The sequence below is a fragment of the Poecilia mexicana genome, unplaced genomic scaffold (assembly GCF_051168715.1).
Source record: "Poecilia mexicana isolate PSO_F unplaced genomic scaffold, ASM5116871v1 scaffold_5, whole genome shotgun sequence".
Lineage (NCBI taxonomy): Eukaryota > Metazoa > Chordata > Actinopteri > Cyprinodontiformes > Poeciliidae > Poecilia > Poecilia mexicana.
Genome location: NW_028263374.1, coordinates 30,209,888 through 30,232,823, shown reverse-complemented (window position 1 = coordinate 30,232,823; position 22,936 = coordinate 30,209,888). Strand labels below are relative to the sequence as shown.

Sequence of the window (22,936 nt, the reverse complement as noted above, 5' to 3'; positions counted from 1 at the left end):
TTACAGTCCATAAACTAAGCCTGGGATCAAAAAATTGTACTGAAGATGTCATTAGCAGAGACAAATGGTTCTACAGAGACTTGGCTAAATGGCTATAAAATAAAATCAATACTTACAAATAAAAGATGGTTCAAAAATAAAATTAACACATTAAAATAAAAAGTATCTCTGGAAAATAAAATATTATGTATGTTGTTTTGAAAAACATTAAGCACTTTTATCAAATCTACATTGTGGTAAGATCATGTAAGTTCTTCTTAAATCCATGGAAACTCAACAATTTGTAAGGTAGGTGAGTTAGCTCAGCAGGTTAGAGCACCGTGCTGGTAATGCTGAGGTCAGCGGTTCAAATCCCGTATGGGGCAATTCATGTGTAAGGTCTTTCAGACAATCAACACTTCAATATAAACAAGGGTTCAAAAATAAAATCAACGCTCTACAATAAATAAGGGTTCAAAAATAAAATCAATACTTAAAATAAAAAATCAATGGAAACCACACACAAAAAAAATCCTGGTAAAAGGTTACACCGGACTGCACAGGGTTGATCTGTTTGGATCAGACAGATCCAACTGACTGATGAATTACCACAGATTTTTCTGCAGGTGGGAACCAGGAGGAAGTTGTTCAGACCCCAGTGGGTGAAGTGATGCTAATTTAAGTGAAGTCGCTTAGTTTAATTTATTAAGTTATTGGGGCCTCAGTCAGTGGTTTTTGTCACTACAAGAAAAATGTAGATACATTTATCTGCTTAATCTGTAATGATTCACGGTGAATATTAACTAAACCACATAAAATGCGACTAATATGATTGTAATTTCACGGATAAAAATGGTACATGACCGATTTTTTTTTATGTTGCCGGTCAAGATAAGGATAACAAAAAAAGTCTAGCGCCACCTGCCGCCCTGATACCAACTCACACACATCTTCATTCAGTCTTACTTGTAAATCGATTTTTCTTTTCTTGGACGTTTTGATGTTAGCTTGTCGATGTCTCAGTTTTATTCGCTGGGAAAATCAATAAGCAGCTTGAGGTGACTCTGCTGCTCTCTAGTGGCGAGAAGCCGTAATGTTGGCTGGCAACAATCGGAATGCATTGTGGGAGATGTAGTTTGTAGTCAATTCTGCTCAAAACCTATTTTTAGTCAATCATCGGCCCATAAAATGCTGTGGCCCGCAGGCCTTGAGTTTGACACATGTGGTTTAGAGGAATGAAGACTGGAGTACATCAAACAGACCACACATCTGTTGGTGCTTGATTAGAAATAAAGATTTATTGGTCAAGATTGCAAATACAAATCTACATCAATGCACATGTTCATGAGTCACCAAATTTTAAGCAGACAGTCTGGCATAAACAGTCTGTAGCTCCATCTGGATGGTGAAAGTGTAAACAGTTTGTATCCAGGATGTGTGGGGTCTGCAGAGATGTTGGCTGCCCTCTTCCTGACCTTAAACCTGTACAAGTCCTGTATGGAGGGAAGGTCAGCCTTGAAGATCCTCTCTGTAGAAAACAACCAGCTGATCATTCAGATCATCTCCAGTTTCCTGTTTGAAACACAGTTTAAACCTGACCAGTAAGGTTTCATTTGCAGTTTGAATTCTTCATGCTGAGGACATCAGAGCTGATGTTTGCTTACTGAGATCTTCATCGGTAGGATTTTGAGAGGATCTTCAGCGTTGAAGAATGGAAACATCTTGTCAGTGAAGGTTTGTGTGAAGGTGTGTATGTGTGTGTTAGTATCCAGATCAGTGAACATCAGTTTTCCTCCGTCCCAGTCGAGATTCACTCGAATCCTCTGGAGTTTCTTCTGGACTGAGAGAACTGTGAAAGGAGCTGATGGAAACCCTGCTGAGTATTTACCTTTATAGAGCTGCATAACCAACAATCCAGACTCCACCTTTCCCTTCCTCTGGACAGACTCAGCCAACAGACCAAACATCCAGCCTTCACTGTCTCCAACATCAACATACCAGCTGTGGTTCCCTGAGTTAAAACCCTCAGAGCTCAGGACAGACCACGAGTAACCAAACCTCTCTGGATTATCAGGAAACTGCTGTTCGTCTCCTAAAGTCAAACTGGTCAGATCTTCAGACAGGAATAGTTTTCTGAGTTCTTAGCCAAATATGAACCAATTAAGTCTCCAGAGATCTGTCTGTACAGCGTTCAAGAACCAGAACAGAACAAAGTGAGGCGCCTTTTAGTCTCTATTCTCCTCAGATCTGGACCAAACTGCCTGAACACCTCAGATGTTTATATTCTGAGGCATTTGACATATTGAGTCCGCTATTTAAATCAAACCTTGATGAATATATTTTAGATGCTTACCCCTGAATTTCTTGCAAAGCATTTTGAAATCTTTTCTTTGTGATGGTATGAGATGAACTGACCTTGCCAGTCTAAGCTTCACATCATGCACATCATGTCACATTCAGTTTCTGGCTTACGAAACTAATCTGAAAACATGATCAGTCAGATCACCTCCAGTTTCCTGTCTAAAACCACAGAGTTTAAATTAGGGCTGTTGTAAACGAATATTTTAGTAATCGAGTAATCTATCGATTATTCTTACGATTAATCGAGTAATCGGATAAAAAAAAATTACAAAATGAAATATTGGTAAATCTGGCATAATACCGGTGTTACTATCAGATATCAATATCAGTCCAATTTTTCATATTTGAGCATCCCTAACAGTTGCTTTTTTGTAGTTTAGAAAACTAACCTGTAACAATAATAGCTCACTTTCTAAGTTAACCAGGAGAAAAGTTATAGAAAAATCTGAAATTCTATTGAATTTAATAACAAAGAGGCAGGCTCACAAATATACTTATAAAAATGTCTACAATCCAGCTTTTAGTTTAATCTTCAGTGAGTTTAATAGATTAATTAAACTCACCTTCCCACCTAACCTGTCACGCTTTGGGTTTGAAAATACGGGAAATGCCGCCTGGAGTGGGAGGAGAGGGCGAATGAACGAACATGGGGTGGAGGGGAGGAAATAGACCAGCGGACTGACGAACCGTTAGACCGGGGGACGAACACGGGGGGAAGCAATACGGGATATTTACGACACCTTCACTGGTCACACTCAGAAACTCATCTACCAGCCATGTACGATGCGCTCCGCCACCCGTTTCTTCAGACCGGGATATGAAATTTATTGTGCGGTTCGTCGGTAAAGCTACATTTACACGGTAAGCATCAGCTACTCAGCCGCCCGCCCTGTTCAGGCTATCCGCTCACCTCAGCGCTCTTCCCGCCGTTCGCTTTCAACCAGCAGCCCCGGAGGAGAAATGCTGCCGTACTCCAGGCATTCCCCCAGTCATTTTAAGGATGCTTATTGGTTCCCCAAAAACGATAAAAAGTCGGGCATTATCATCAATCAATAAAATCCCCACGGGCCAATCTTGAAGATTGGACTTTATGCCGCTGAGACTTAGCTTTTGTCAACAACTCAGAGGCGGAAGTGAGAGCTCCGCGCAACGCAAATGAAGTCCCGGCCGGAACACGGTGCGCTAACTAATAAAACATAAATTAACGAAGCTTCGAGGCAGGTAAATTTTCCTCGAGGAATTTTAGTAATGGAGGTACTCGAATCATTCGAGGAATCGTTTCAGCCCTAGTTTAAATTTCATCAAGAAGCTTTAACTTGGACAGAGCTGCTGTTTGTTCACCGAGATCTCCATGGGCAGGATTTTGACGTTGGTACAGACAAAACACGGAAACATCTTCTCACTGAAGGTGTGTGTGAAGGTGTGTATGTGTGTGTTAGTATCCAGATCAGTGAACGACAGTTTTCCTCCGTCCCAATCCAGATTCACTCGGATCCTCTGGAGTTTCTTCTGGGTTGGGAGAACTGAGAGACGAGCTGAAATCCGTGCTGAATATTTACCTCCATAGAACTGTATAACCCAAAATCCAGACTGTATCTTCCCCTTCCTCTGGGCAGACTCTGCTAACACACCCAGCAACCAATACTGACCGACTCCCGCATCAACATCCCAGCTGTGGTTCCCAGAGTTAAAACCCTCAGAACCGAGGACGGACCACTCTGGTCCAAACCTCTCTGGATTATCAGGAAGCTGCCGTTTCTCTCCATACGTCCCACTGGTCAGATTTTTAGACAGGAAGAGTCTTGACCCAGCCGTGTTTGGGTCCAGAACCAGAGGCGTGTAGGTCACCATGCACTTCATGTTGCTCCAGATGTTGAAGGCCAGGTTGCCCAGATGTTTGGCCTGGTCTATCAGAGCTCCTGAGGGCAGCTGTGGATCCTCCAGCAGGGGGCAGCGCTGGACTCTTTCCACTGCAGCCTTGTAGTTGTGCAGGAATGAGACGTCTGCAGCTCTCAGCTCCTCCTCTGTGGCTCTGACTGTGTCTGAAAGAGCTGCTATCTCTCTGCTCAGAGCCTCCATCTTCTCCTTCATCATCCCTCTCTTCTGCTCCTCTTCCTCCCTCAGTGCAGCCAGCCTGGCCTCCTCTTCCTCTGCCAGAAACTGATGAAGCTTCTTGAACTGCTCAACAATCTGCCTCTTTGTGTGTCGGGCCTGGACCTTCATGTGTTCTGCTGTCTGATCAAACTCCTCTTTAACTTCCTTCTTCATCTCCAGTTTCCTCTTTAAAGGCTCCAGAGATGTTTTCAGTTTCTCTCTGTGTTGCTGAGCAGCTTCATCGATGGGCCTGAATCTGTGCTTGGAGTGTTTTTCTGAATCTCTGCAGACGAGACAAACTGGCTGCTGATGGTCCAGACAGAAGAGTTTGAGTTTCTCAGAGTGCAGAGAGCAGAGATCCTCTGAAGCTTTTTGGATTTTCTGCTGTAGGAATGATTCACAGAGTCTCTTCAGAGTCAGACTAACTGGAGGATCTTCTCTGTCAGATCTTTTCCTACAAACAGGACATGAACGTCCAGGTCTTGCTCTCCAGGAGTTCTTCAGACATTCCTTACAGAAGCTGTGGCTGCATGACAGAACAACCGGATCAACAAAGACGTCCTGACAGACCGGACAGCAGAGATCCTCCTCTGATCTGGAAGCCATTTTGTCTCTGAGTGAAGCTGAAACAGCAGCAGAGAAAATGTTCAAGAAGGAAGCCAGTTTCCTTTCTGCAAAAATTTCAGTATATTATAGAAAATGTGGCTTTTCTTACTATGAAAAGTCGGCAATCCCTCTGAACTACTAAGGTTTTTAAGAAAACAGCCAATTTCATTCATCATTAATAGATCGATAAGATCTTTATATTAACTCATTAACCAATCACTCGAATCCCTAAAGTCCAACCTTAATTTCATTTGGACAAACAGCTGCCATTTTATTAGAATAATTGATGTAATTAAATTTTGATAGGAGAGATCAAATACGATTGATTTTAATCCAGTGACTCAAGTGGTTGCAAAATTTCATTAAAACAAAATATGGAAATCTTAAATTTTATTTAAATGAAGCACATGAATGTTGTAGTAACAAAAAAGTTCAATCTTCATAGCAATATGTTAATGGTTTAATTTAACACTTTTCAGGTTAAATTAAATTTCAGGTTTTCAAATATTTCATATAGATTTAAAGAAAATTTTTGTTTTCGTTATTTATTGAACAATCTGTCTAAAATGTCAGCTGATAAAGGCCGTTTTGATATGTAAGGATAATAAAAATGACTGAATAAATAAAATAAATAAAACACACTGTTGTTTTTGTTATCAAAAAGAAATTAACACGAAAAGATCAATAACTAAAAACCTGCTGACCAGGTCAGTTTAGCTTCGCTGTGTATCCTCGAGTTAAAACTACGAAGCTGAAGTTCGTTTCCGAGTCCAGCTTCCGAATCGGCAAAAGGCTAAAGGGCGATTCCACCTAATTTTTCCACTCCCTTTCACATCTTTAGTCGACTCGAGTTTAAAAACTACAACAACTAGACACTTCAAATCTGGACTGGATTATTCTTCTCTAATAGCATAATATTTATAACCATGTTTGGGATTTGTGAAACCTTTTTCTGATTTGTGAAACTTCAAAAAAGGCTGATTTCACCACTTTTTAAAAATCTTTGTCACACGTGATCTGCTCCAATTCCAAATCTACAACACCTAGACTCTTCAAACCTGGACTAAATTATTCTCAACTAACAGCAGAATATTTATAACAATGTTTGTGATTTGCGAAACTTCACTAAATTTTAGATGACTATGCACACTAGTTCCATGCAGTTTTCTTTTTTTCAAATTCAAATTCAATTCTAATTCAAAATCACTTTATTAATCCCAATGGGAATTAAATGTTGGTGTAATTCACTAGTTCTTCAAAGAGTTATTGTAGATGGTGGTGGCTGTTGGAGGGAAAACTCTTCTGCAGCAGTCTGTTAAGTGAAGTTTCACAAATCATAAAAAGGTTTCACAAATCCCAAACATGGTTATAAATATTCTGTTGTTAGAGCAGAATAATCCAGTCCAAGTCTGAAGAGTCTATAAATTGTAGTTTTGGAATTAGAGCAGTTCTAGTGCAACCCAGATGCAAAAAAGTGGTCAAATCAACCTTTATTGAAGTTTCACAAATCATAAATATGGTTCTAAATATTCAGAATAATCTAGTGCATGTGTTGCAGTTTTAAACTTGAGCCGATTAAAAATGCTGAAGGTAGTGAAAAAGTAGGTGGACTCGCCCTTTAGCCATTTCCCGAATCTTCAGTAAACAAACTCAACCGTCCAGAGAAATACAGCAGAACGAGTTGGACTTTAACCAACAAAAGCAGAACCGTTCAGATATATTCAGACTGTAAAAAGCTATAATACTTGATAACAACCAGAAAACGGCTTACCTCTGACAACACACTTTCATAAATAAAGGCTACAGACCTGGACGCTGCCGTCCGCGGGTCCTTTACCGCCTGTCTTTCTTTTTCTTGATGTTTTACTGGCGGTTGGCAAAAATTTAAACACGGCGTCTTGCGTTTCTTCTTTTGGGTTTCAATGGCGAATGGCAAACCATCTTAAGATGCGTTTACCGCCACCTAGCGTGTGTGATAAATTCCCTCATGTCTGTGTTTTACATTAGTAGAACTGTTGGCTATTCAACCCGAATATGATCTAATACCACGAATATGACGTGGTAGCAGGTCTGAAAATTAATAATTATCCATGAAGGTGAACGTTCATAAAAAAGTTCACATTTTTACAAGAAAAATGGGTAATTTAGTCTTAAGTAGTAAGAAAATCATAATTTTCCAAGATAAAAGGCAAAAGGATTCAAGAGCATTAATTAATAATAATTTAAAAAATGTATCATATTAAAACTAAGTTATTCCCTGATATTATGAGGTCTGTAATTTGTAAGGAAAAAACTCCAGACATTAGTGGCACAAACATACCATTGACATGTCAGAAAATATCTTCTCTATATCCCTGACAAGGTTTTTCTTTTAGTAATTTTAGATGTTATAATGCCAGAATATCTTTTTATTTTAAATGTTTGCCTTTAATTGTGGAAAATTAAGTTTCTTGTAATTTCTGACACAGAATGTCCAATTTTTTTTCTAGTAAATGTAAAGTTAATTTCTGAGTTGTTTTTACAGAAATGTTTATTCCTCAGTGGATAATTTTTTTGTTTCATCTACAACAAAGAGTTTCCTCCATATTTTCCCTTATATTGAGGATCCACCCCCCAATATCTTCCTCAATTTATTTACCTTAAGAACAAAAAATAATGTTTTTGAACAAAATGTCATTAATTTTGGACCAAATTAATGATATTTACTTCTTTAATTTAGTCCAAAACATTTGTCTTTTGTAATAAAGTTGAATTTTTCTTTTACCAGCGTTTAAACATTTAACAAATTTTATACATTAAACAATCTGATTTGTGTTCTTTAAACTTTTGAGCTATTGTCTTCAGGTAAAAATAAGTCTTCAGAGAACTTTTATTGTTATTACCTCTTAACACTTTAAATCACGTATCAAACTCACAGCTCCAGACTCAGTTTTACAGTTGAGTTTTTAAATTTTATCAGATCAAATCAGCAGTGTTGTATAACACATTGCATGAAGGTGAAAATACATTTCATATTTAATTTAAAGAGGAACTCATATATTACAGAGAAAGTTATTTATTCATATTTAAATGTTTTTATCAATACTTAGTGGCATTGTTGACCTTGATTGTGTCTGAAAAAGAAAAATGAGTTTTAAACTTCGGCTTTAATTCATTTCAATCAGTTTCAAATCCAGAAATGAGGCTTCAGCTGTAAAAACTGGTTTTATTTCAGAAACATGTTCAGTTTTAAGATGAAACAATAAAACATCAAATATTCCTCTTTTTATAACACAAATCATTAGTGACTATCATTCATCCTGATCTGCTCATATTTCCGACTCATTCCCATAAAAATGTCCAATTTGCTTCTTGAGTTTTTGAAATTGCTGAAAGTTTTGGTGTCAAAACGTTTTTTTTTTCTGTTTCATAAATCTGCCGTTCGCTAATAAAACCAGAACAGATGGAAACATGGAGGCTCTGCTGGGAGTTTAAAAAAACGATCCCGAACAAGCACGACTCAAAACGGATCAACAGGAAGTTTCAACAGAGACGGGTAGGGTTTCTCTCCTGGTGCATGCTGGGAGAATGGACTGGAATGCTAAGAACACCAGAACACAGCGAGGAAGAGGAGGAACACCAAATAAAAACAGGAAAGGATTAGCTTCAAGTTTCCAGAAAAATCCTGCGAGTTTCCAGAATGGATAAAACCAGATAAAGTAAGAAGCTTTTAGTGTCGCGTTTTCCAGCTTCCTGGAGCAAAACCAGCTGTTTAAGTGTTTCTAAAGGTTCCTTCGGTCGTCTTCATCCCGCCGGGTCGCTGAGGAACATGTAGTGTAACTGGCTGGAATTCATTTAAACTGAACAAAACACTGAACAACATGGAGGAAGCCCTGGGAGTCAGTTAGTGTCGTTGACAATCACAATGACCATGTGCTCCTCCTCCAGATTACCCACAGTCCTCTTGGCCGCCTGCAGGAACTGCTGCGAGAACTCCCCGGGCGGGAAGGCGTACAGCATGGCGCCTGGGGTGCCCTCCTTGGCGGCTGGCAGGCTCACCACGCCCGCCGCCTCCTTGTTTCGCAGGTAGGTGACCAGGTGGCGCAGCAGGCGCACCTGCAGGCCCGGCTCCAGCCCCGGCGCCTGGCGGTCCACGGGCCCCTGCAGGGCCAGCAGGATGGCGAAGCTGTCCGGGCGCCCCAGCTTGATGCGGCGCGCCACCTCGTCCAGCCGGGCCTGGTCCATGCGCAGCCGCTGGGCGATCTTCAGCTGGCTGGGCTGGCTCTGCAGCTTCAGGCTGTCCTTCATCACCGTGTGGAAGTAGGCTGCGCCGCCCTCCAGCAGGAACAGGTCTGTGGGGAAGCTGCTGTTCTTCAGGGCAAAGAAGCCGCGCCACAGCCTGGACAGGGCGCCCTGGGCGAACTCCGACAGCGTGCTGGGAGAGGCCGGGGCGTCCGCGGCAGGCGAGGCGGCGCCGGCCGCCTCGGCACGGTGGTGGTGGTTGTTCAGGTGGTCGCTGGAGGACCGCTTGCTGTGGTGGCGGCCGGCAGGAAGCTCTTCTTCGTTGGTGGCAGGGTGCCGTCCGGCGCCGCTGTCCGGGGAGTGGTCCCGCGGCTCCGTGGTGGAGTCAGGGGCACGGACCCGCGCTCGGTCTGGGCTGGCTTCAGGAGACACCGCCCCTCCTGGACCGCGAACCCGCGACCTCCCCCGCTCCTTCTCCTCTGGCGGCCGGTCGGCGGAAAGGCTGCGGCTCCTCCTGCGGGTCCGCCTCTCCTCCCGCTCCTTCAGCCACCGCTCCCGGCTCTTGCTGCGGCTCCGCGCCGCCCGTCCGCTCCGCCCGAAGGCCTCCACCCCTCCGACCCGCCGCTCCAGGCTGCGTGTGGGGCTGCTGGGAAAGTCTCTCTCCAGCAGGCCCCTCTCCCGCTCCCTGAGGGAGAGGAGGCTGTGGGGGGGTGGGGAGCGCTCCCGGCCGCCCCGCAGCTCCCTCTCCAGGCTGCGGTGGCGGCTGTACGCCTCCCCCAGGAGGTCGTAGTGGGCGGAGAGAGCGATGGGAGGCTGGTACCCGGGAGGGAAGGGCCGGGAGGGGCTCTCCTCCACCTTGGCGAAGTCCACCCGGAGACGGTGCTCCGGGCCCCCCAGGGGGAAGCCCCTCATCTGGGTGCAGGCGGCCTGGGCGGCATCCAGGCTTTCATACTGAATGTAGGCAAAGTTGTCCCCTTTCACATAGTCGATGTTCCTGATGCTGCCGAAGCGGTCAAACTCTCGGGCCAGGGCGGTCAGAGAGTTCCCAGGGCCCAGGCCGCCCACCCACAGCCGGGTGGTGGGATTCGCCTTGCCATAGCCAATCTTTATGGGGTTCCCACCGATTAACCGGCCTTGCATGGCCACCTTGGCCCGGTGGGCCATGTCCAGGTTCTGGAACTTCACGAAGGCGTAAGCGCCGCCCTGGCCGCGGGCCGGGCGTTTGATCACCACATCCTCGATGATGCCGTACTTGTCAAAGCCCCGCCGGAGCTCCGCCTCCGTCACGTTCCCGTCCAGGTTCCCGATGAAGAGGTTGCTGGTGGCCCTCTGGTCGTCCTCCGGCTTTAGGTCCTCCACCACGGGCATGGGGGGAAACCCGAAGGGTCGCCCCCTCTCATCCAGCATCCCATAGTAATCCAGCAGCCGGTCCCGGTCCCGGGTCAGCGCCAGGCTTTCCAGGGCGTACTGCCGGGCCCGCAGCTCCCGCAGGCTGTTTACGGCGGGCCCGGGCGGGGACAGGGAGCGCTGCCGGTAGGGGTACGGTGCATGCAGGGGGAGGTACCCGACGTCCGGCGGGGTCACACTCCGCCTCCTCACGTACATGGGCTCAATCTTCAGCTGGCGCTCCCCCAGAACCAGGCGGGACGACTTGGCGTGCCGGGCCTCCTTAGCGTCCTCCGGGTGGCGAAAATTCACGTAGGCGATCCGGCCCAGCTCAGGGGTGTGGGACAGCTTCACGCTCACGTCCCCGAACTTTTTGAATTCGTGGAACAGCGCGTCCTCCACGTCCTCGTCCGACACCTGCGACCCCAGGTTGCTGATGAGCAGCGTCTTGTACTCCAGCGTCCCGGGCCTGGCGGCGGGCGGCTCGGCAGAGCGCAGCGGCGGGCGGCCGAGCAGGCTGAGTTCATGTCGGTGGTGGAGCTCCAGGGCGGCAGCCCGCTCCTCTCTGAGCCGCGGCTTCTCCCGCTCCCTGCTGCGGCTACGGCGGTGATAGCTCCGGCTCTCCGCCAGCAGCAGAGCCAGAGGCGGCGGGGGCAGCTCCTCTCTGCGGGCGCTCTCCCGCTCCCTTTCCCGTATCCGCTTAGCGATAGCCCGGGACGGGCTACTCTCTCTCCCGGCCTGCCTCTTCATCTTTCACCGAAGGATGGAGCTCAAACTTTTCGGTGCCGTGCAGCGGGAATTCGACTCTCGGAGCGGGTTCCTGGAGTGTTTGTGGAGAAGAGGCGGCTGGGGACGGCTTCAGGGAGAGACGCGCTTCCAGGGCGGCCGCTGATTTTTGGCACATTTACGGTAAAAACGGTTAGAAACGATGGGAAACATTTCAGCATCACAGAAGCTGCACCAGGGCCGCCATCTTGGACAATAGGAATGTGCGCGTTCCCTGAGGAGGACGGAGGGCGCGGTGACGCAAAAGCAGCTGACGTCATGACGTTACGATTTGATTTCAAAACATTTGTCCATTTTGAGTAGAAACTGACACGTTTCTGCTAAATTTGAATAATAAAAAAAAAACTTCTTTGAATCTTTTTAGGAGCCTTTCTGAAGATCTTTTCGATTATTTTAGATTTTGATTGCGTTTTACATGAAACTTTAACTGTCAAGAGCTAGGAAATAATTTCAGGTGCAGAATGAGTCAAGATTTAAAATTCCAGATTTAAATCTCGTTGAGATTTATTAAAAACCAAAATATAGAGATCATAACAAAATGCCTTGCAAGGATGTTGGTGTCATTTAGAAGTGGTGTTTTTTTTTATGATTTTTAAAACATCCTAATTGGTCAGATGAATATTTTAATATTTTTGTTTCAATATGAAATAAACTTTTAACAAGATACAGATCCGTATTTATTTCCCCAAATCTGGTTTCCATACTTTCTCAAAAATTTTCAGAATGCATATTTTATGCTTGTTCAAGTATGGAAGACTAAGGAAATAAGAGGCTATTGCTTTGAATATATTATTCCTAGAAACTGCCAGGATTGATAAAATGTGTCATATCTTCTTGTTTTAACAAGATATAAAGGAAATTTATTTTTTAAAAAGACAGCGAAAAGAGAGAAAGAGCCCCCTTGTGTTTATATTTTGTCACAGCAAGAAGCTCAAATTTTAAAGAAATTCTGCTTTTGTATTTATTTTGTATCTCTGACTTCTTTACTTTTGTCCAGTTTTCAGTATGTTTTCCTCGTTAAAGAATGCCAGGTGCTAGAAAATAATTCAGAAAATTAAAAGTAGAAATTTAGAAAATTTCAGCACATATAACAAAACATTGTGAAACAAAGTTTTTGCTGGACTGGCTGATTCCAATGAACAGTTAGATGTTTGCAAAACAAATGAGACAAATCAGCACCTGGAGCTTTTGAAAGGAAATGCTACAAGGAACAAGGAACTACAGGAAAGGATTTTAATTGATACAATCTGAAATGAAAATTAAAATCTTAACATTTATGCTGTTTTCTGACTTAACGTCCACTTTTTATATATTTACTAGAGCTTAACTCAAATGTTTCTGGAATGTCAAATTCTTAAACTGAAACAAATTCTCCCAAAGCTGATTTTAATTCTTAAATGTATATAAAAAAAGAAGCAGCAGAAAAGATGCCATAGTTGCTCTTCAGAACCACAGAACCAGGTTTAAACCTCAGCAATCAGAGGTTCTGAAGGAGGGAAGCCAGAGAGCAGAACCAGATCATTTTATTCACATGAAGTCAAAACAAAAAAGTTTGGAAAAACCTTTAATACAGAAAATCATCTAAATAAGAATTGGACTGGGATTTAACGGAACCAGGAATACAAACCATAAATGGGCCACTTTATGTTCTGTCTACTTCCTGTCTGTATGTTAGTCTGAACGCCCTTTCAAAATAAAATATTTTGGGCTGTACGGCAGCTGGCAGTGATGGTGGTTTTAATCCAGGAGGAAACTCGTAAATAACGAAGCGGAGGAGACAGGAAGTGACTCAATGTGTTTAATGGTCTGACTGGTTCAATTGGAACAGAACCAGCCTAAGTAAGAAACAGTGGAGTGGGTCCGAATTGTCCTATAAATCAGAACCAGGTTTTAATTCAGATGTGCAGTTCTGCAAACAGTCAGCAAGGGGAGCTGCTCAGAAACATGTTGGGACTGAACGGACTCCAGGATGATGACGGTGAGCCGCTGCTGGTCCGTTTTTCCTCCGCTGGTTGGGGATTCTGGGATGCAGACGAACTCGGGCTCTTATTGTGAAAGGATCGGAGGAGCAGGAACTTCAGTTTAAAGTACAGTAGAAACTCTGAGCCTGCAGAGCAGACCGAGACGTGCTCTTCCTCATCCTGGCAGGACTTCCTGTCTGTCCAGAGTCAGTGTCCCCGCCGCTACAGGTCTGTCCGTGCCTTGGCGGCTGCAGGCGCGTACTTAGGCATGAGCTCGGTTATTTTGCGGATGAAGTCGGACTTTTCGGCGCAGCCTTTGCACGATTCGCCCCACTCATCCAGAATCTTCTTCAGGTCCTTGACTTTCAGCTTCTTCAGATCCACTGTGGTCAGGTCCAGCTGCTTGTCTGCAGGAATACAAACAGACATGAGGAACAACAGAACCGGCCCGCCTGGACAGAACCGACCCGCCTGGACAGAACCCAGCTTACCGTATCTCAGCTCGCAGATCTGACTGTCCTTCTTCTTGAGCTTCTCACAGATCTTGTCCACCGGGACGTGGTAGCTGAGCGGTTTGGACACTTCGTTTATCATCTTGGTGGCGGCGTCGCTCGTCGCACCGATGTAGTAACACTGGACACACGGATGAGATCGAAGAGAGCAGATCAGAACATGTTCCAACATCTAAACCACGGGTGTCAAACTGAAGGCCCGGGGGCCAAATCCGGCCTGATAAAGCATCGTATGTGGCCATCTAGCGAAGGAGGTCCAAAACTTTTAACCTCTGACCCCGTTAGCAAACCCACAGACAATGTTACAAAATACATACACAACTTTTAGATTTTTTTTTATTTACTATTCAATAATCATTACATTAATTTAGCAAAAATACTGACTCATTTAAATGGCTGTGTATTCTGTGGTGGAAAATTTTTTTATCAGATATTATGACTTTACTAGCACACAATACAACTTTGCCACAATACTCTCTTTTTATAAGAAAATATGTATTTTTTTTGTATTCCCACATTTCTCATATTTTGCTTCTTTGGTCTGAATATTAGAAGTAACATTTAAATTCTTTTAACTTATTTAATTTTGAAAAATGATTGAAAAACAGAAAAAAAACTCTTAAGATTAAAAAGCTGGGGATTAATATTTTTTTATTCATGTTTTTTCTCATCTCTCCAACATTGTGAGGCTCCCACAGCGCCCCCTGGTGGGCACCTCTGTGAAAAGCACTGATCTCGATTAAGCCTATCTCAAGCGATCAATTAATTTCATGATAAATTTAAGTGAGCTCAATAATTTCTATTCTGATTAATATTTTTTGAAGAGAAATTTTGTTTACAAAGACTTTGTGATCCATTTTATTTATGGTTTCGGTTTGTGTTTATTTCCACTTTGTCTATTATTTTTGGTTGTCATGTTTTATTTTGGATATTTAAAATGTCTTTTGTACCAGTGTGACGTGACCAGTACAAAATCAAAGTTTATTGATCTTTGAGGGTGAACTTGTGCTATGCCATTATCAAGATATTAAATAAAAGGTGACAAAACAACAATGTTATCATTTGTCGCAATAATTCCTGGGACAATTTATTGTCCAGTGTTATTTGTTACTGTGAGAGGTCTAGTCTAGACTCCAGAGAGACGCAATAGAGCCTTCAAGATTAAAGTTATGTGATTAAATATTAATTTATCAATCAAATCAAATTACTATCAGAACCTCCAGTTTTTTTTGTTGTAATTCCACTATCGTGAAAATTTATGAAAAAAAATCCCTGCAATGTTTTGTGCCAATTCATAACTATGATTTTAGTGCAGATTTTCAACAAAAATATTGATCAAAAGCATTGGTTTTAAGTGATGCTAACTTCCACCTGAAGGTGGCAGTATTTCTTTTTACTTCGCTGCTGACTTCTGACATCAATTAAGGCCGATATGGTGAGTAAGAAAAACATACAGAAGGGCAAATACTGCAAAGTTCCTAGCAAATATTTATAATTAGCAGTACAAAATCAGTGTATGCAATTGCAAAAAAAAAAAAAATAATCGCTAAATCACTGATCAGTGTGAAAAGATGTTCAATCGTTAATTTTAAGAAGAACTTATCGACTGCAGAGACAGCGAGTGATTATTATATTTATAGTGATGCACAATATATCAGAACTAACATCAGTATCGACCAATATTAGTCTTTTTTTTAACATATCTGTCTTGGGCCAATAGCAGCCAAAATTTGTTTTCATCTTGTTGACTTTTGTTTCTGTCAAAATATTATATACAGCTAAATATCAGTTATCGGCCCAAATTTTCTTACTGGTGTATCACTACATATTTTAACTGTTAATAATGGGTTTCATCAATACATTCAGGCACAACCAGCCCTGTAAGAATTTTTATGATGTTGATGTGGCCCAAAATGAAAATGAGTTTGACACTCTGATCTAAAAACAAACCCTGAAGACAGACATCCAACATCTAACTCCCAGATCAGCGATTTACTCACAAATCTGTTCTCTTTTCCTTTGGTGTCACTGCAGCTCTTCAGCAGCTCCTTCTCAACATCGGCGCTGTTGGCGTTGGAGTCCTTCAGCGACTCGTAAAACTTCCCCAGGAAGGAGACGCACACTGGAACAGACAGAAGATGAACACGGTCAAAGCTTAATAAGAGAAGATTGACGAGTCCAGAACCTCAAGTCTGAGATTAGCATTATCCCTGGAAAACTACAAAGATTAGTCAGTAAAAGCAGGAATATTGGACTAAAACAACCTGGGTTCTATTAATATAATAACAGTTATGATTTGAAATTTCTTTAATGTTTTCAGGAAAACAGCATTAAGGTTGTCCCAGCCTGGAAAAAGATCCAAACCCTGAAAGTTTTGAGCCATTTGAATAAAATCTGCCTGCAGATGAATTCACTGCAGAACCAACTGATTTCACTCAGATATTTTCCCTCTGATTGGGGAAATTTTCTCACAAGTGTAAACAAACTGACCAACATGAAGGTTTTCAGAAAATTTTTTGGGTCATATTCTAAAAGTTAATCACTTTAGTCACATCTTCCTCTGAACTTTGATTCATAGATTATGGTTTTAAATCGGCTGAATATAACAAGAGCTAGTAAGCTGGTTTAGTTATTAATAATAATAAAAAAGGATCATTTTTAGGTGTGTTTTCAGACTTTGGGTCGACCCTGGACGTTTCCCCTGATTATTTTACTTCTGATCATCTTTGCATCACACAGAAACGTTTTTAAAATGCTACAATCAACTAACTAACAATTTATAACCAGGAACACTAACATGAAGTTAAACCTCCTGATTGCAGCTGAAATCAGGCAGTTCTTGTTCCAGAGACGGATTCGCTTCATTCCTGGTCCATCAGGTTCTGGATTTGTCCAGAACATTTCAGATATCCTGGATCGGATTCTGCTGTAAGAAAGTTCTGCAGAACTGTTGGACCCAGAGCCTTGCAGCAAACCTTTGTCCAAAAGCATCTACGCTTCTCATCCTGGTACCGTGGCCTTCAAATGACCATCCACCTAATGGTGCATTGGTCCAGTTCTGGTTCAGTGATCTTTAATGGGTCAGCAGGAGGGATCAGCAGCTCCATTTCTGTTCTAAAACAAGTAGATCCAGTTCCAACATCCACTCCCAGATCGCAATGTCCACATCCAAACCTCAGAAACATGGCTGATCAGTTGGTGCTGCATTCACTGACTAATTTGTAAATTACTGGCCCTAGTTTCAGACCTATTACCAGCCTTCTGTTAAAGTAGGGGAAGATCTGAACTGTTAAGCTATTTTTTAATTTATTTGCTTAATTATTTTTACTTTTCGTCCTCTATCCCATTTATAATTTTATATGAAAACCATAAAAATTCATGCCTGCGATGAAAACGTTGAGAAATGTGGTTGGGAGAATTAAGATTTCCTTCCCGGTGTCATCGGGTGGATTTAACGGTACATTTCGGCACCAAACTTCGTTCAGATAACATCACATTTAGGAAGGTGTTGATTTCTCCTCTTTGATCAATAAAAACGTGAACACACAAATCCAGGATTTAGTCAAACATCTCAAAAACCAACAAATCGGGTAAAGTTTGAATCATTTTCTCTGCTGCTGGAAAGTTTCTGGAGCTCAAAGCTGGTTTAGCCACTGCTAAGAGCAGCTAGCGCCTCGTCCTACCTTCACATTCTCCTTCCTTCAGGCCTTCAACAGGTCCCGGTAAGAGGGCGAGGGCCAGAGCCACTGACAACCCGCTCAAACTCAACATTTTTCGGCTTCAATAAAGTCAGAAGGACGTCCGTGGGACCGCTGAAGGACACCGACAATCTGAACTCATGAGTCTCCGACGCTTCGGAGCTGACGGACGCCGGTAAAGCTGGTAGAGTATCGGCTCTCGTACACGCGCCTCCTGATTGGTCAGAGCATCCACAGACCTACACGCACTTTCCTCTGATTGGATCGCGGCACCACCTTCCGGGGACAATGTCCAGTTGTCGCGGTTTGATTGGTCCACAGCGACACTGCGTTATTAAAATGACAGGATTTCCCTAGAGAAGGGAAAAATACATAAGACCCCCAGAAAACATTTCAAATAATTATAAAAAGTTTAAACCCACTTTGAGAATAAAAAGGAGACACACTATTTAAGATAAACACAGATTAAATTCGCTGAGATAAAACCTGTTATATTAAAGCAACAGAAAGGAGCAACAAGCTCTTCTACTCTTGTACCTTCTGTGGTCTTGTTTATTCTTGATAAATATATTAAAATATTTGTAGAATTTTACTACATACACTGAGTCGTGAATCATTTTAAGTAGAAAGGCAACATGACCAAACTGGAAAATTGTGCAGACATTTTAATTTTACAGTTATGGTTGAAAATAACTGTAATCAACAGTTCTGATGTTTTAATGATTTCAAAACATATTTTAGATGCTAAATGATGTAAAGACAATCAAATTATGGAGTGTTACACTTATACTTCAAATCATGTTTAATCTGCACTCAGGACTTCCTGGTCTTTAGTGTTGGATAAAAATGAAGAAATAATTCCATAATTTCCAAGCTGAGGCTGTGAAAGAGTCCTATGATCCGGACTACTCTCTGCTGTTTCAGAGGAACATTTGAACTCTGACCTTCAGGTGTAAGAATCATAGTGAACCTGCAGGAAGAGACGGTGCTGTGTGAGAGATTTAACTCTAAAGTCTCAGGTAATCCTGAAATCAACAGATTATTTTCTGAAGAAAAACAACATTCCCAGTAGATCATTCAGCTTCTTTATTCATCCAGGAACCACAGACAGAATCCCAGCTGGGATTAAAACTCCAGCGAGTTTTGGCAACTTCATTTGTAAACTTGAAATCTGGAAAACAGAGTGACTGACAGAAGACACACAAACCAGATGAAACCTACAGAGACGCTCGGCTGTGGCACGATCCAGTCAGTCTGAAGGGATTATAATCCAGATTAAAACAGCTTTAATCTAACCCAAACCTCTCCTGTCTGACGACTGAAGGTCTAGGTGTACATCATCTCCGCCATGTGCGACATCTTCTTGGGGATGTAGAGGTAGTACTCCATGTAGCCAGAGAGGTCCTCTATCGTGATGTCATCGACGTAGGCACGCGCCTGCTCCGAGCAGGACCGGGGAGAGCCGGACGCCAACGGCGACGCGGCGCAGGCGGAGCCGCCAGACGCCAGTGGCGACGCAGCGGAGGGGGCGGAGCTGCTGCTCAGAGTTCTGGCCTCGACCTGCTGGACGCTGCGCAACCCCGTGAAGGAGTAAACCTCCACGCTGTTCCAGCCGGGTCCTTGCTGCCTGCAGCCACAGCCGGATCCAGCTTCGTGCTCGCCGCCGTCCTGTGAGCCGGTGGCAGCATCGCGGGGGCAGCCGCAGGGGGGCTGCGTTCCCTCTGCGCAGTGCAGCTCGGATAGAGCCCGGAAATCTGCGGCATCGGACCTCAGTGGCGCCGAGGCTCCATCAGAGGAAACATTCTCCTCTCCGGAGTGCCCGCCTTCCCACCGTGGGGGCGCTGCTGCCGTAGCAACCTCTGGCGATGGGCCCACCCCCCCCACCCGGGTCTCGTAACTCGGGCTGACTCCAAAAAGAACAGGGGAGCCGCAGCCCGGCACGGTGGAGGAACGCTGCTCTGCCTGGACCGGAACGTCGTCGGCTGCCGGGTCGGACACAGCCAGCCGCTGCTGCTTCAGGCCACCACCAGGGGGCGCCAGAGCCGAAGCGGCGCTGCTGCAGTAGGTGAACCTGGGTGGGTGTAGGATGGGCGACTTCGACCGTCGACGGCGCTGGCTCCGCGATGACGTTCCTCTGGAGGTTTTCCTCGTGCAGCTGAAGGAGAAAAGACGGGAAGCATGGGAATATCTGCCGATTCTGGTTCTGATCAGATGAATTAGTTCAGATGATAGAGGAGCTCATTAGATTATCTGTCTCATATTAAACTGTCACAACATGGAGATAATTTTAAAATACGTAGAAAACATATTTTTATAAAAATTACAAAATGTAGCTTCGTAGAAGCTCTGAGCTGAGATGGTGAGAAACTTCCTGACCTTCTCTGATCCAGCAGAACCCAGACTGACTTTATGCTAAGACAGCCTGCCGTATCGCTGCAGGTCCAGGCCGGGTCCACCTACCAGTGCCAGGTGTCCTTGGAGTTGCTGAGCTTGGTCTTCGCTCCGCTGGCGCTGTCCAGACCGACCCGGGCCAGCGCTCTGGGCGTCAACGCATCGGAAACACTCTCAGCTCCGGACAAACTGGACAAACAGAAGAGAAATCATCTTGATCCAAAATGTTTCCACAGACTGCAGAGAGGAACATTAAAGCAAAAACTGGTTTTCACATCCGGTTCTGATCCAGATTGGATGAGGGATTCATCACCAGGAACCAATCAGGAGTCTCCGCTACTTTTCCTGATCCGTTTAGGAAAAGCCGAGGCAAAAAACCTGAACCTGAAGTAACAACATCACACTCCAGGGTCAAAGGTCGCCTACCTCTCAGCATCGACCCTGAGCTTCTTGAAGGCCGTCTGCAGCGTCTCCTCCTCGCAGTCTTTCCCTCCTGCCTCCATGGTGGGAGGAGGCTGCTCCGACCAGCCCCCCAGCTGCAACACAAACGCCTCGTCAAAACTATTCACACGTTCGTTTTCTACTGAGACTGAATCCTCGACCCGCTCGGCTTTAATCCCACGACGACTAAACACTTCCACTTTCTCAACAGTGACCCTTGAACCCATCAGTTATGATTCTCCACCACATGGCGGCGCTGTTTAGCTGATTATTACAGTCCAGTCTTCTTTTTCTCTCACTGGGAGCAACGTTACTATGGCTGTTACTATGGCAACGGACTATGTCACAGTTATTAACAAAATATCTCTAACATTTTCTAAAATTTTAAAGATGTGGCATTATTTTACCACTTTACCCTATCTGAGTTTTAAGCTGTACAATAAAACATTTTAAAAGCTGTCTTTAGTTTAAAATATTTCAAGTTTTTCAGATTTAAAATCTGAATAAAAATGCCCTGAAATCTTCTTTTGTCTCTTTTTTTACAAATAGAATACATTTCCAAAATTCTAGTTTATGTTTAAAGTAAATTGTGTAATATTTCGATCCTGATCTGAATGATCTCACTGTTGGAAACATTTTCCTCTCAGTTCTGCTGAATAAACCCTTTTAGGGCCACTAAGGTGATCCAGCCTTTAAAAGAAAAGCCAAGTTATCATTTCTGATGAATATCTACTCAAAGAAATTTGTGTTATTGTAAAAGAAACAATTTTTTTGTTTCTAGATTTTACAGAATAGGACGGATTACATTTGTTACATGGGATGTTGATCTAAATCTGCATTTCTGCCACTGTTAGTGTTGTTCTCTCATAAAATTTTATGTAATTAATCCATGAAAGGCTAAAAAAATAACTATTAAAGACAGATATTCATTATTGAGAAAAATGTCTTATTGGGATAAGAATTTTGATTTATCAGAACAATAAATACTAACTTGAAAATGTTTCAAAACCTCCCAAACTGCCAGAATAGTGATATACACTATTCTCTCTACTTCTGGTCTCATTAAAATATCAATAAATATGAGAATATTAGTAAATGCAGTTACTCTGGGTAGATTAGTGAAAATAATCACGCTCCATATCACTGGTGTCCTAAAGATGCCTGTTTGAAAATAAGTTTGTCTTTATTCTAAGTTTTGTTATTTTCAATAAATATTAACAAATATTGTGATAAGATTATAAGACAATGTAATCCACCTCTTATCTATAATTAAAAACATTATTTGGTTCTTTAAAATATTTGCTGAAGCTGACGGTGCCACTGTGGAAGAAACATCCCTGGTCTTTTAAACTGAGTTTTCTGTGCTTTCATACTTGAAGTAAAAGTTTCTCCAAACAATAACTAGGTTTTAAAGAATCTATTAAAATGCAGAATAATTCAGTCCCGGATCGACTAGTATAGGGAGTTAGATCTGATCAAATGTTGTCTAAATCTGTGAAATGTGATTTTAGTTTGGCTAACTTTAGCGCCCCTGTTAGCATGCTAATGAAGCAGCTAACTGACTGGACGGAACCTCTGCGGTTCCGAACAGCTTTAAACTCTGAATTGATAGACGGGTAGAATCCCAGAACTCACGGCTCAGGTTGTCCGGGCCACGCCAAGCACAAGTCCAGAAGAGTCCAGAAGATTCTGGCTGGTTCCAAAGAGGCTAAAGGGCAGAAGCTAATGCTAGCTCTGTCTCCGCCAAAACACGATCCAAAAAAACAAAACAACAACAAAAAAAAAACACGGCAGACTCAAAACCCGGAGCAGGTTCTACAGAACCGCTAATGGACCGACACCAGCGCTAAATATCTGCAGCAGCCAAATATTCGGGGTTTTCGAACCGGATCGGGACTTTTCTCCGTGAGAAGCGTCTTGTTTACAGTCGAACCGTCTGCAGTGACTCTGCAACAACTGACGTCACTAGCCCAGAAACCAACCCGACTAGCAGTATGGAAGTCCCGTAGTGTCGTTAAAATGTGTTTGGATTTGAAGCCTTATTTATTAATTAGTATTAAAAAAAATATTCATCCTGTATGTTTACCCTGTACTGTTATTATCATATTATTTGTTTTATTATCTTACATTTATACACCTAAAAAAAAAAAAAAAACTAGTATGGAGCTCTACAGGTGCCTATTTTATGTTTAAAATATATTTTGTTTTATCAATTTAATAAAAACTGAACCTATTATAACATTTATGAATAATGTACAGTATATATTGATTATTCTATTTTTCAATCTGTACTTCACTTAAACCTAAGCAATGGCTGCAGCTAACAGTTATTTTAGTTATTGATTATTCTATTGAGTATTCATAAAAGCATCACTTTTGTGTAATACTTTGAAGGTTTCTTGACAAATACCACAGTATTGTCTGATTCTATGTCCATCAAAAATATTAGAAACTATCCTTCAGATCTACAAATACACAGATTTTTTTATTTTTCTCTCTT

The 22,936-nt window shown here is 42.9% G+C and overlaps 4 protein-coding genes across 6 annotated transcripts; all 4 read right to left on the bottom strand.

The window, feature by feature from the left end:
- Positions 1-1,251: 1,251 nt before the first annotated feature.
- On the bottom strand, positions 1,252-8,099 carry LOC106922860 (nuclear factor 7, brain-like). 3 transcript variants are annotated; one of them, XM_088005880.1, is made up of 3 exons: positions 6,812-8,099; positions 3,900-5,057; positions 1,252-1,867 (listed from the first exon to the last, which is right to left on the bottom strand). In XM_088005880.1, the coding sequence occupies exons 2-3, from the start codon at positions 5,038-5,040 to the stop codon at positions 1,623-1,625; spliced, it is 1,386 nt and encodes a 461-aa protein (XP_087862006.1). In that variant the 5' UTR covers positions 5,041-5,057; positions 6,812-8,099; the 3' UTR covers positions 1,252-1,622. The 3 variants fall into 3 exon arrangements, with proteins under 3 accessions (XP_087862006.1, XP_014851091.2, XP_087862005.1); XM_014995605.2 differs by lacking the exon at positions 1,252-1,867 and having other exon boundaries at positions 1,976-5,057; XM_088005879.1 differs by lacking the exon at positions 1,252-1,867 and having other exon boundaries at positions 1,976-5,057; positions 6,849-8,099.
- A 132-nt stretch (positions 8,100-8,231) lies between these two features.
- On the bottom strand, positions 8,232-12,793 carry rbm15b (RNA binding motif protein 15B). Its single transcript, XM_014995606.2, has one exon. The coding sequence runs from the start codon at positions 11,395-11,397 to the stop codon at positions 8,920-8,922; it is 2,478 nt and encodes an 825-aa protein (XP_014851092.2). The 5' UTR covers positions 11,398-12,793; the 3' UTR covers positions 8,232-8,919.
- Positions 12,794-13,217: 424 nt separating this feature from the next.
- On the bottom strand, positions 13,218-17,825 carry manf (mesencephalic astrocyte-derived neurotrophic factor). Its single transcript, XM_014995607.2, has 4 exons — positions 17,590-17,825; positions 15,907-16,028; positions 13,886-14,027; positions 13,218-13,801 (listed from the first exon to the last, which is right to left on the bottom strand). The coding sequence occupies exons 1-4, from the start codon at positions 17,675-17,677 to the stop codon at positions 13,617-13,619; spliced, it is 537 nt and encodes a 178-aa protein (XP_014851093.1). The 5' UTR covers positions 17,678-17,825; the 3' UTR covers positions 13,218-13,616.
- Positions 17,826-18,666: 841 nt separating this feature from the next.
- Positions 18,667-22,406, bottom strand: oser1 (oxidative stress responsive serine-rich 1). Its single transcript, XM_014995611.2, has 4 exons — positions 22,072-22,406; positions 20,422-20,531; positions 20,065-20,184; positions 18,667-19,759 (listed from the first exon to the last, which is right to left on the bottom strand). Exons 2-4 carry the CDS (start codon positions 20,496-20,498, stop codon positions 18,931-18,933), a joined length of 1,026 nt encoding a protein of 341 aa, XP_014851097.2. The 5' UTR covers positions 20,499-20,531; positions 22,072-22,406; the 3' UTR covers positions 18,667-18,930.
- Positions 22,407-22,936: the final 530 nt, after the last annotated feature.

Excerpts from the sequence above, each read along its gene's own strand:
- LOC106922860 (XM_014995605.2), bottom strand. The coding sequence starts at position 5,040 with ATGGCTTCCAGATCAGAGGAGGATCTCTGCTGTCCGGTCTGTCAGGAC.
- rbm15b (XM_014995606.2), bottom strand. The coding sequence starts at position 11,397 with ATGAAGAGGCAGGCCGGGAGAGAGAGTAGCCCGTCCCGGGCTATCGCT.
- manf (XM_014995607.2), bottom strand. The coding sequence starts at position 17,677 with ATGTTGAGTTTGAGCGGGTTGTCAGTGGCTCTGGCCCTCGCCCTCTTA. Across the intron at positions 16,029-17,589 it reads GAAGGAAGGAGAATGTGAAG|TGTGCGTCTCCTTCCTGGGG; the intron begins GTAGGACGAGGC and ends TGTCTGTTCCAG. Across the intron at positions 13,802-13,885 it reads GATCTGCGAGCTGAGATACG|ACAAGCAGCTGGACCTGACC; the intron begins GTAAGCTGGGTT and ends GTATTCCTGCAG.
- oser1 (XM_014995611.2), bottom strand. The coding sequence starts at position 20,498 with ATGGAGGCAGGAGGGAAAGACTGCGAGGAGGAGACGCTGCAGACGGCC. Across the intron at positions 20,185-20,421 it reads CTCAGGGTCGATGCTGAGAG|TTTGTCCGGAGCTGAGAGTG; the intron begins GTAGGCGACCTT and ends CTGTTTGTCCAG. Across the intron at positions 19,760-20,064 it reads TCCAAGGACACCTGGCACTG|CTGCACGAGGAAAACCTCCA; the intron begins GTAGGTGGACCC and ends TTTCTCCTTCAG.